General features: G+C 35.8%; 1 protein-coding gene across 3 annotated transcripts; it reads right to left on the reverse strand.

Annotated features, from left to right (window-relative positions):
* Positions 7–3,352, reverse strand: LOC109820606 (protein disulfide-isomerase-like). 3 transcript variants are annotated; one of them, XM_020386775.1, is made up of 6 exons: positions 3,080–3,351; positions 2,765–2,902; positions 2,562–2,681; positions 2,347–2,461; positions 1,122–1,173; positions 7–1,043 (listed from the first exon to the last, which is right to left on the reverse strand). In XM_020386775.1, the coding sequence occupies exons 1-6, from the start codon at positions 3,146–3,148 to the stop codon at positions 929–931; spliced, it is 609 nt and encodes a 202-aa protein (XP_020242364.1). In that variant the 5' UTR covers positions 3,149–3,351; the 3' UTR covers positions 7–928. The 3 variants fall into 3 exon arrangements, with proteins under 3 accessions (XP_020242364.1, XP_020242363.1, XP_020242361.1); XM_020386774.1 differs by having other exon boundaries at positions 7–1,055; XM_020386772.1 differs by having other exon boundaries at positions 7–1,173; positions 3,080–3,352.

Here is a 13,181-nt window from a genome sequence, read left to right on the forward strand (position 1 = left end):
GTGTGACTTTAATAAGTTGGTTGTCCTCTGGAATTTCCTCAAACACTTCAATAAAGATATCCGAAGTATATATTGAGGACGTTTCGTCTCTAATATTGAAGTGTATGGGGGAACTCTGGCGGGCAATCAACATTTTCCTCATAGGTTTGGAATTACTTGATGAATACTACAAACATGTTGCTTATCCCCGGGAGTTCCCTCAAACACTTTGTTATATAACTCAATCTCTCTGATACAAGGGAGGTAGTATTCTACTGAAGTGTTTGGGGGAACTCTGGATGGTAATCGAACATAGATGGGGATGTAAATATGCATGCGTGCAGTCGGATGAAAGAAGTTTGTTATAGGTCCATAGCTGCATTTATACGTGTTTCTTTCTTCTTCTTTGCATAAAACAGTATATTTCTCAATGCTTTCATTAAAAAAGAATCTAGAACATTAAGATAATAAAGGACCAGATAATAAGCTATTATAGGATGACCTCTAGAAGAAAGAAATGGTGCTTTTTATATTCAGTCTCATTTTTTAAAAAAATATTTTAAAAGCATGCTCCATGTATGTAGTATAAGATGTAATTGAATCAAATGTCACAAGCAACATGTTCTGTTATTTTTAGTAGCACATCTACTTACTCTAAGATCACACTAAACAAACCGGAAGCTTGCAAAATAGCACCTCCACAAATAGCAGAAGTTTCAAAATGAGTAAAATAAGTAGGTGAATGCGGAGAATTAGGGCTAAATTAGAACAAAATGAGAGGACTTAAGAACTTAAGGGAATAGGGAGAATTGAGCAGAACTAACGCTTAGATCTAGGTTTTTGTATAGAGAATTGAAGAAGAAGAAGAAATACCTTCCTGAATGCCCAAATTCTGAAAATTGTGGATATGAATGCGTAGGCGTCGCATTGATGATTAGGGCATAAATAGTCATCTTTGCAAATTGATGAATGGAAGATCCTGGGACGGAGTGAAGGCTAACCGATGGACTCTTTGGCTTCGGCGGAGAGGAAGACGACTGGAAGATCGTGGGACGGCGAGAAGGCTAACCGATGGACTAAAAAAAATCTGAGGTGTATCTAACAGAACTACCTCATCAATAGGAACAAAATCCGGTACATACCTGTACATATTCCTTTCATGCAACATCTTGACCGGTTCAAGCTCGGATAGAACTGGAAGAAAAAATAAACAAAACAAATTAGAATTCAAGAGTGCAGTTACCCATCAGAACCTAAGTCCATCCTTCCAAAGTATGTAGAAAACAGAACGAGACTAATTTCAATTAGTATGATAATGCAAATATATATATATAGGAAATTGCACGGTATCACACTTTAATTTCAAAATTTTAACCCGACCTTATAAGTTATTGATTTACCAAACATATAACTACTTATATCTCCTTATAAGTTAATACTTATAAATTTTGTTGAGAATAAGTAATAAATAACTTATAATGACTCAAAAAATAAGTAGTAGTGAAACATGCTCAAAAAACAACTTATTTGTAAACAAACATCATACTTCGCTTACATGTAGATGAAATTTACTTTCGCACTTGGAGCAGGTTTGATATGAGGCAAAAGTGTATCGTAGTAAATGCTGCATGCTACACATTGTAGAAAATCCATTTCAAATAAATTTGTCAGGGCTATTTGCAATTTTCTTTCGAAAAATGTATTTCAAGTGCAATTCAATATTTGGTTAAAGACCAATCGGTGCAAAACCTGCGTTGGTTTCTCTAGATTGAATTATACAAAAAATTTATTTGATAAGGTGACATATTTTTCGTTATCAATTTCTTTTTTTTGGAAAACTGTATCTTTTGCTCCCATCAAATCTGCATTTTTTTAAAACAAATTATGATTGTACTTATCTTTTCCGATTACAATTTAGCATCCAAAATATAGCAAATCTAAACATACGAGAATACTTACCTATGCAGCTGTATTTCCTGTCAACCAAATTAATGTATCTTTTAATAAAGCAACTTTCACAATTTTAGATCCATATCAAATACAGACAAATCCCCTCGTAAGGAATTACCAACAGTATCGCCACTCATGCCCTCACCTCCATCCACCTACCAACCATCACTATTTTAGCAATGCAGGACTTAATTTTTCACTAAAAATAGAATAAAGATATCCAAACAAACCAAAATATCAAGTTTCTACTTTTAGAACCAACATTCATCAAACATCAAAACAGAACACTAAATTAAATGAATATTCATCTAATACCTGATCACGAGCAGCATCCTCATCGCGATCATCCTCATCGCGATCAGCTAAGGACGTAATTAAAAAGACTAAGAGATGTTAATAGGGAGAAAGAAAACAAACCATTTTTCCCTGAGTTAACCACATCATGCAGGTTATCAGCAACCACCACCTTGACAGGTTCATTGTTAACCTCAGGAATTGGCTCTGATTTTCTGAATGGTTTTAAGCTGCCCTCCTGGATGTATGGATAAGTCAAAAAGACCAGAAGTCAATCCCTTATATGTAAATTTCAGAGGCAGAAATACTCATTAGAACAGTAGAAGAAAGCAAATTACCGTGTACTCCTTCAACCAGTTGGATATCTGATCAGGTTCCACGTTTGGCTTAAGATATTTCTTCCCATCATTTTCTTGTATGACAACAAGAGGTACTTGGTCTTCTTTAAGGCCGAAATACTATTTGAACATGTAAAACTTGTAAGGAGACAACCTAGATGTTTCATAAAATAGAGAAGTCAAAATAAGTGCATGCTAACTACCTGAAAAGCACCTTGACTGGCATCAAGGTCTTCAATCAGAAAGCTTATACCATTTCCTTTGAAGGTTGAGGCCACCTCAAGATACTTAGACTTGAAGGCCTCAAATTGTTCACTGCTGAAATTCAGGAAAAACATAGCCTATCCACAAAAGGAATCAAGATCAGAACATGCTGTAAAGAGAGAAAACATCACATGCAGTCCAAAATCAGATTATCATGATGATAATAACTTCTCGTCCTTCCCGGCTACCACAATAGAACACTCGAGACCAAACCCTAGAGATCTCCCAATATCACAAAATCTCACAATCATAACCTCAGGCTGTTTCTTTGGCTCTGTAGAATCAACAAGAAACAGCCACGATTCAGAGTCAAGTGTCGACATCCGCCATCTCCGATCAAATCCCAAACAATCGAGCCAGAAACTAACGAAATCTAAAGAACTCGGAGCAAATTTTTAGGTTTTTTGGAAAGATCGGTTCATGAGGGAGTCGGCGAATTGGAGAGGCGACGACGTGGGGTTGAGAGGGGAGAAAAGGGGATGGCGTCGGTTTGGGGGAAAATAAATGAGAAAAAAAACGGAAATCGAAAAAACACATCGGTACCCAAACATTGAGTTAAATTTGGTGGAAGGGTATTTTCGGGAGGGTAAAGTTTTTTTGGAACTCCCTCTTTTAAAGGGTAGATAGATATAAGAGAGAGTATACTTATATAAGAGGGAGTATACATATATAAGAGAGGAGTATACCTTTATAAGAGGGAGTATACATATTATACATATCTAAGATAGTGAATACCTATATATACTTATATAAGAGAGAGTATACTTATATATACATATATACTAATAGAGAGAGAGAGTATACACACACACACACACACACACACATATTATACATATATAAGAGAGAGTATACTTATATATACATATATACTAAGAGAGAGAGTATATATATATACACACATATATTATACATATATAAGAGAGTGTATACTTATATAAGAGAGACTATACATATATAAGAGAGAGTATACTTATATATACATGTATAGTATAAGAAAGAGTATATATATACATACATACATACATTATACATATATAAGAGAGAGTATATATACACACACATATTATACATATATAAAAATATATTATATATACATATAAGAGAGAGTATATATACACACACATATTATACATATATAAAAATATATTATATATACATATATTATATATACATATATAAAAATATATTATATATACATATATTATACATATACAATACATATTAAAAAAAAACAAACACTATTCCGGGCCGGGCCGGGCAACAAAAAGGCGGCCCGGGCCCGGGCCGGAGCCCGGACTTGGCCCGGGTTTCCGGGCCGAGGCCGGGCCGGTGGGCTTTTTGGACACCCCTAATCACATGACTATATTTTTCTAAATACTATCTAGTGTTCTCATATCTTTTTTGTATCCGCATACATATCCATTTATATATCCCCATCTATATCCGTAACCGTATCCGATTTTGGCGGATATGGATATGAATTTTTCTTACCAACATATATCCGTATTCGTATCCGTATCCGAGATGAGTAAGTGGATATGGATATGGTAAGTGCCATATCCGAGCCGTATCCGCTACGTTAACACCCCTCACAGAGCATGATAGAGAGAGAGGACAGAAACGAGTAGCAACAGTGTTGTACTGTTATGGTAGCGTGTCTGCCTATAAAATTTCCACTAGTAGAAAAATGACCAAACTAGACGGAATTGAGTTCCGTCTAGTTTGAGGCAACCTAGACGGAAGTAATTCCGTCTAGTTTGCGGCATTCTAGACGGACATTTCTGTCTAGACTAGAAAACTAGATGGAATTGTTCTATTTTTTAAAAATTAAAAAGCAACCTAAATAGAAATTCCATTTAAGTTGACAAATTTCTGTCTAAATTGCTTTTTGATTTTTAAAAATAAAAAACCCAAACCCTATCCCCCGCCTATTCCGCCTCCAATTTCATTTCTGTCGTTCCAAAATTTTCCACCCCCGCGAAAATTTCCCTCTTCCTAAATTCCCCACCACCGCCAAAAAAAAAAAAAAAATTCACACGGCCTCTTCCAAATCCCCCCCCTCCACCCGACCTCTCTCTCTCTCCTCTGATCTCTTTCGCCGCCCATCGCGCAAACTCTCTCTCTCTCTCTCTCTCCTCTGATCTCCTCCGTCGCCCCATCCGCGCCGCTCTCTCCCTGATCTCGTCCCTCGCCGCCCATCTCGCGCCCTCTGCCGTCGTTCGCCCACCCCTTGAGATAGGATAAACGCCGCCTCGACCTACCCTCTGCTTCCCCCCTTCTCGGTTCTCTCGCCTTCCTCCTCGTTTTCCGTCCGCCTTTCTCGGAATCTACCACGAACAGATCAAAGCCCGTGGTCGACGCCTTCCATCCGCGGGCAAAGCGAGCGACGACGCGACATAATCCATCACAGGTTCGCTATTATTTGGGTAATTTGTTTTATTTTTTTAAGGCTAATTGATTATTGAAATTGATCATTTTAGGGGTTACCTCTAAACTTTAACTTTATTGCTTATTATGTAGTGTATTAAAATTCACGTGGATCAATTTTTTTTTGCTGAGCGAGTCGAGTTTTCATATTACTATTTGTTATGGGTGTCTGTTTATTTGTAATTACTGAACGTGTTATTGTTTGCTGGCCTGCATTTGATGATAAGCTAAAGATCAGCTTAGTTACTTGGGATGGTTTTGTTACAAAGTGTCTCATCTAGTTTATAGAATGCTTAGTAATTGACCTTCAATTCTGTGAAATGGGGATTCTACCTTATTTCCCTTAAATATTTGGTACATTTAGTGATATTGTGGTATTGCTTAGGAATGCTTCTCCTCTAATAATTGAATAGTTACAAGTCGCTCTTTTTCACCATGATTTCTTCCTTGTACATAAATTGCATAGTGATTTATGTATGTTCTCAAGTATGAGTACTTCTAGCATAAGCATCCCTATAAATTCTCAAGTATGAGTGCTTCTAGTCATAATCTTCTGTGGCTGAAGCATATGATGAATACATGCAGCACAAGACTGTAAGCCTTTATGCCAATTACCATAAGTTTTGAACAAATAAATTGAGTTTCATAAATTGGATATTATAGGTCATTGTCTGTGTAGAAAATTGTGACTGCTTATATTTTGAAAATGCATGAAGTGAGCTTCATACCGGAGCTTTTTGACACATTGATAGTTATTCAAACAAAATAAATGATGTTAGTGCTAGTCAAACATTACTCTGTGATAATAGTCTTATCTCCTTGTGTTCAATTGAATTAGTTTTTCTTCATTTCTTCCGTATGAATTTAGAATCTTAGGGGCTGTTTGGTTCGTTTCCTTGATATAGAGAATGCAATTAACTGTAAAGAAACACAAGTTTTGAGTTTTCTAAACTTTTCCAAGAAATAGATTGTTTGCTTTGGTTCGCACATAAAAATAGCGGGACAACCAACTGTATTTATTTTTTTTGTGTTTGGTTCGACATAGAAAAAAGGAAAACTTTTGTAACAAAAGCAGAGAAGGAAAAAATGACAGTGACAGAGTTTTACATTAATTCACTTGTTGGGAAGGAAACGGAGAGGAAAATTTTTTTAGTGGCGGCGATTTCAGCAGAGTTTTCCCTTTCCATCCGAGCGAACAAAGCGGCACAAAGAATGAACAAAAACAAAAAAATGACGTGGAGGGCTAAAAATCTGACGTGGAGGGGTTTTCTAAGTTTTCCACCTTATAATAGCGAACCAAACAGCGCCTTAGAAGCGAGCTGCAAAATTGTGTGACATGTCAGACCACCTTAATGAAATACAAGAGATGCTAGAATTGCAATTCTGAACTGTTTCTGGATTTCGCAGGTATATTGAAACAGTGAGATCTATAAATTTGTTTTTCAGTTCTTTTTCTTCAGCTTGTTATTCTTTCCATGTTGTGACTATGTATTTGAATTTGTGAAATTATTAGGTTCTCTTGAACGGATTGGTGGAGAACTCTCAGAAAGTAGATCAAATATTGAAAGTCATTTACAAATGGCTATAATGAATGGATTCGAAAGTGAATTGCCTAGTGTGCATTCTGTGGTGCTGTAGGTGATTCCCATAAAAAGGCTTAGCGTATCATAATGTTTGCATTCTGTAATGTCATCGACATTTCCACAATGTTTAAACTTTTAACCCACTACTTGCACATATTTAAGTTGTAGTATTTATTGATCTTGTGTTTATTTCATTAAGGTGGTCTGACATGCTCACCAATTTGTAGCCTCGCTTTTGTTGTTGAATATTATTATAGCTTTAAACGTAGATCTGCAAGCAAAAAAAAAAAAAAAGAAGAAAAAAAGAGTAGCGGAGCAACCTAGACGGAAATCCGTCTAGGTTGGCAATCTAGACGGATTCGTCTAGGACAACCTAGACGGATTTCTTACTTTCGTCTAGGTTGATGTCTGTCTAGGTTGGTCAACCTAGACGGAATTCTGTTTAGTTTGCCCCAACCTAGACGGAATTTTGTCTAGTTTGCCCCAACCTAGACGGAATAAGATTAGACGGAGTAAACTAGACGTAATTTCGTCTAGGTGTACCAACATAGACGGGAAATGAAGCAATCTAGACGAAAATTTCCGTCTAGGTTGCTCGTTAGGGTTGGGGTTAGGGTTAGGGTTAGGGTTTAGGGTTAGGGTTATGGGTTATGGGTTAGGGTTAAGGTTAGGGTTCAGGGTTTGGGGTTAGGGTTAGGGTTAGGTAGGTCTCTCCATCCGGCCCGGCCCGGAAATCCGGGCCCGACCCGGAAAACCGGAGCCCGGCCCGGCAAAACCGGAGCCCGGACCCGGGTACCCCGGGCCGGGTCCGGGCCCGGGCCCAACCGGGTCGGGCTCCGGGTCGGCCCGGAATTTTTTCAATTTTTTTTATAAAAAATGCTAAAAATTAGTTTAAATTTATTATATTTTATATAGTTATGTATTAGTATATACTTACAAATTATTATGTAATTATATATTATATATACATATATTATATATATTATATATACATATATTATATGTAAATATATTGTATATATTTATAAGTTATAACTTGAGAGAGAAAATCGCATAAGTAGCCATTGCCCGTTGGGCCAATGGGGAAGAAGTAGCAGTTGTAATATACTATACTTATATACTAAGAGAGAGAGTATACACACACATATATATATATATATATACACACATATATTATACATATATAAGAGAGTGTATACTTATATATACTTATATAAGAGAGAGTATACTTATATATACATATATACTAAGAGAGAGTATATATATACATACATGCATACATTATACATATATAAGAGAGAGTATTCTTATATATACTTATATAAGAGAAAGTATACTTATATATACTTATACATATATACTTATATATACTTATATACTAAGAGAGAGTATATATACACACATATGACATATTATACATATATAGAAATATGTTATATATACATATATTATACATATATAAAAATATATTATATATACATATATTATACATATTATATATATTTATATATACATATATAATATAATACATAAAAAATAAAAAAATAAAAAAAACTACTATTCCGGGCCGGGCACAAAAGAGCCGGCCCGGGCCCGGCCCGGAGCCCGAACTTGGCCCGGGTTTTCGGGCCGAGGCGAGGCCGGGCCGGGCCCGGGCCGGCGGGCTTTTTGGACACCCTAGGCTTAATGTAAAGTCCATAGAATGTTTTTCCAAGATGACGGTTCACTGCCCCAGACAAGATTGAAAGGTCTCAAAAACTTCAAATTAATGCTGAAGTGAGACATGCGTAGGACATAAGATTGATTTCAAATGCAGAATTTTCAAGAATATACTGCCACATGGCAGTTGCAGAGGAAGACCGTATATTTGGCAATTCAAAAATCTAGTTATTTATTTTAGGAAATTAATTATTTAATTGAGAAGTGACACTTGTTGGCCGCAAGGACAAAAGTTTTCATTAATGTATTTAGATGGAGCTTTGCTACAGGGACACAAAATATGAGACCAATAGGGGAACAATTGAGATGTCCCTTTCCTATTGGATAATGAGTAGGCAATCATTAATGATTGCCAACTCATTATCCAATAAGAGGGGGACACCTCACTTGTCCCCTCTATTGGTTCCATATTTTGGGTCCTTGAGGAATTTTTTATTTAGATTTATGGAAAAGTTAACATTTTGGGCTTCAAAGACTAAAATATAGAATATTAAGCAATCCAAATTTGTTCATAAACTCGCCTCGGGTCATAAGAAACAACTTAAGTTAATAATGAAAACCTAGATAAATTTTTTAACCTAATAATTAATCAACAAGAGGAATATGAAGGAAAAAAGGCAGAAAATTCACTTTTTGTATGCTCCTGAGAGAAAAGAGATAAATTTGAACAAAGAGAAACTCATTTGTATCTGGCTAGAGAGAAGCACGTGCAGTGTAATATCTTCAACACTTGCAATGGTGACCATATCACCCGTGCCATCTCAGGTTATATTAGATGACCATCATAAAATGAATAGAAGCCAATAATAAACATTTTAAATGACCCTATTATCCATGCCATATATATAGTCATGATTTTCAAATAGTATACAAATCAGTACTAAGCCAAAAATATTTAAGCTAAGAGAATAATTTCCATACAATTAACATATCCAAACATTAAATATTGTAATGGAAGAAAACAATTTTCACCATGTTGATCCAATCATACATCCCATACATTCAGAAGAAAAAAGGAACTCAACTAAGGAATATGTACTTATAAAAAATAACATAATAGATAGTGCATCACATAATTTACATATATAAGTTGGATAAGATTTAATTTTTATCTAACATTATAACAATATTGTGCTGGAACCTCATGAATTTCGTCATGCTGATTTAATCATTATATCTCGTAGTCTCAGAAGAAAATAAGAACTTTACTAATTAGGTATATATACTAACTACTCTGGATAATTTGCAAACTGTTTGGAATTTATGTTTGTCTCACAGCCATGTATCATTTGAATATTCATGGTTTATTTCTACTAAAAATTTAATTTCAAAAGCATTTTCTACTCTAGTATCTTCAAAGTAGTTTATGCTTAAGGCTGAATGATAATAGGACGAGAATGGAGAAGATACTATGTTTTGTTTTGGATTTCTATTAGGACTATGCGTGTAGTACAAAATTATGCAACTTTTTATCAACTAAAGAGGGATATTTATTTGTTTCTTACTTATAAATTACCAGTTATTTTCCTAAACTAACAATGTGATTGTGATTATCAACTACTACGAAGCTTCATAGTGCCTATGTGCAAAGATTAAATTTAAATTTATGTAGACAGAAGGAATAGGATATGTCAACACCCATGTCGACGTATTTTCAATTAAATTAGCAAAAGGAGAAACATAGAAGATTAGGTCAGATAAGATACCTTACCCGTAATGTGTAGTACATTTAACTAAAATGATGACACCACAAACATATTATGGGGGTCAAAGTCAAACCTAAAGTGAGGTTCAACCAAACATTTACAATGGTCGTTGGTTGCTACATCTATTTGGTTATGAAGGGTAAACACGTCAAGGCTTTGCTAGGCCCATCATTTGCGGCTGCACAGCCAGCATAACTCAGCAACTCTCTAGCACAACCACCAATGACGATGAGGATCTCAATGCAAGGCCAAAAGCGGACATAACTCAGCAACTCTCTAGCACAACCACCAATGACGATGAGGATCTCAATGCAAGGCCAAAAGCGGAGTAGAAAAGAGTTCCGATGCACTCCTATTTTCTTTGTTTCTAATTTTGGTACAAATTTTTATTCGGAACTTGTCGTTGTGAAAGGTTTGTACTCTGTTGAATACCTATGAATAGGGGTGCATTCCGTCCGGATACGGCTTGGATATGATGCTTATCATATTCATATTCACTTACCCATCTCAGATACGGATATAAATATGAATATATCTTGGTAAGAAAAATTTATAACTATATCCACTAAAATTGGATACGGTTACGAATATACATGCGGATATATAAGTGGATATGCATATGGATACAAAATAAATATGAGAAAAGTAGTTAGTATTGAGAAAAATATAGTTCATGTGATACAAAAGAGTTCATTAATATCTTCATTATAACTGAAAAGTTAAGATTAGACATCTTGATAAGCAAAATTAACCATCAATCCATAATCTAAGAATCAAAACTATTGTAAGAGTATGACTACTATGTATTCGAATATTTTGGATATGGATACGGATACAGATAATTCACTATAAAACCATATCTGTAATCATATCCTATCGGTTATAGATTTGATTAACCATATCCGTATACGGTTACGAAAATTTACTCGGATACAGATACAGTTTAGCATCCTTACCTATGAAGCTCCAATCATGTTCAAATGAAAATGTAATTGATCTCCAATAAAATTAAATAGAGTGCTTGCTTGTGCCTCCTGCAATAAAAAAAATGAGAGCCGTAAATTATTTTGCGGGGATTCGATTTATCCTCCTCCGAAGAAATCGATAACACCATATTTCATAGGAAAGGTTGAAAAGTGAAAACAATAACTTGCTGGGCTATCAAAAGGAGCCCAATAAACTTGATAATGTTACAGTTGAATTTAACCTTTTTCGGCGCTCTATTATTAAGTAGGCCCAATTAGCTTTTGATTCTCATTCATGCCAAAAAGAGTATCCTGGGCCAATTAGCTTTTTTTGTATTGATTAGTCCAAGGAAAGGTTAACAGAAACTGCTGAGATGTATCTTTGAGAATAATATGCTCGATTCTCGGAGGATTGTTGGGGATGTGTGTGAACTTTCATAATTATATTGTTCATATCTATCACTCTAATAAGCTGTACTATCACATTTGTAGTATCACAAATGTCAAAATTATATTGTTCGGTATATTTGTGAAACGTAAAAATCACATTACAATTGCTTCTTATGTTTTTGAAAATCACCTAGCTTTTTGCTGTTTCGAAAAGGGAAATTGGGATATCCTTACTAGCCTTGATGTAGCCTAGGTTTGATGCTTTTGGAAAGGGCAATTCGGAGTTGGGCTTCTAGTCTAAAACATTGAAAACATTGGGTAAAGGAAAATTCATCCTTTTCCAAGCTGGATAAATAAAAAAAAACAAGTATGGGTACTTTCGGAGTTCCCATCAGTTAAAAAAATTTTCTTCTTCATTTTTATTGTAGGAGATGTAAGGTTTATAACGTTAATTATAGAAGCTCAGGAGCCAGAGCTCTAGAAGTATGACAATTGTACGATCAGGGCCTTCTTTTAGGGGGTGTTTGTTTCAAAAGAATTTTGGCATTTGGGTGGAATTTCAAATTCTAGGATTAAAAAGTGGGTTTTTTTTGGGTTTTAGAATTCCATAAAACTTGTTTGTTCCAAAACAAATTTTAGAATATCAAATCCCTAAATAGTGCATGTTGGATTTGTAGGGGGGTGAAGGTAAGTTAAGGGAAACTGAGAGAAGGGAAGGGAAGGGAGTTCCCTTCCCCTTGGTTACACCCCAATTTGGTGGGTAACAAATTTTATAGTATTAGGAGGTGAACCAAGGGGAACTAGGGCGAATTAACTTCACCTCCTAAGTGTTCCCAAACAAGGTGAATGGAGTTGAATGGTTCCCCTAACTTCTTTTTACCCTCATTCCCCTCAATCCAAACAAGCCCTTAAGGATTTGCGAAATCCTCTTTTTTGGGTGGGATGTGGGGTAGATTTCAAAAGTGCTAGACAAATTAATGATTTCAAATTCCAAAAAGTTTAAAACAAACAATAATATTACGAATTATAGTATTCAAAATACCAAAATATTATTGAAACAAACAAAGTTTTAGGAATCCCAACCCATACCAAATTATCTATGGATTTCAAATCCCATGGTAAAATCCATATCCTAAAATTATAGGATTTGAAACAAACACCCCCTATAGATAGATTGATTGATAGACTATAAATGAGCAAGGGAAGTGTGATAACTAAACTAGAAATTTTATACTACTCCAACACTACGTTGGGTTGGCACCAACCTGGCACTTGTTAGGGTTAGGGTTAGGGTTAGGTTTAGGGGTTAGGGGTAGGGGTTGGGTTTAGGGGTTGGAGTTAGGGGTTAGGGTTGGGGTTAGGGGTTAGGGGTTGGGTTTGGGGTTAGGGTTGGGTTTGGGTTTGGGTTTGGGTTTGGGTTTGGGTTTGGGGTTGGGTTTAGGGTTTAGGGTTGGGTTTAGGGTTGGGGTTAGGGTTAGGGGTTAGGGTTAGGGTTAGGGTTAGGGTTAGGGGTTAGGGGTTAGGGGTTAGGGGTTAGGGTTGGGGTTAGGGTTAGGGTTAGGG

Source organism: Asparagus officinalis, chromosome 8, assembly GCF_001876935.1.
Source record: "Asparagus officinalis chromosome 8, Aspof.V1, whole genome shotgun sequence".
In the NCBI taxonomy this organism is placed as follows: Eukaryota; Viridiplantae; Streptophyta; class Magnoliopsida; order Asparagales; family Asparagaceae; genus Asparagus; species Asparagus officinalis.

Bases quoted from the DNA above. Each gene is read 5' to 3' on its own strand.
- LOC109820606 (XM_020386772.1), bottom strand. From the start codon at position 3,148: ATGTCGACACTTGACTCTGAATCGTGGCTGTTTCTTGTTGATTCTACA. The intron at 2,903-3,079 runs GTTATGATTGTG...TTTTGTGGATAG, and splicing joins AGCCAAAGAAACAGCCTGAG to GCTATGTTTTTCCTGAATTT. The intron at 2,462-2,561 runs GTAATTTGCTTT...CCATACATCCAG, and splicing joins ACTGGTTGAAGGAGTACACG to GAGGGCAGCTTAAAACCATT.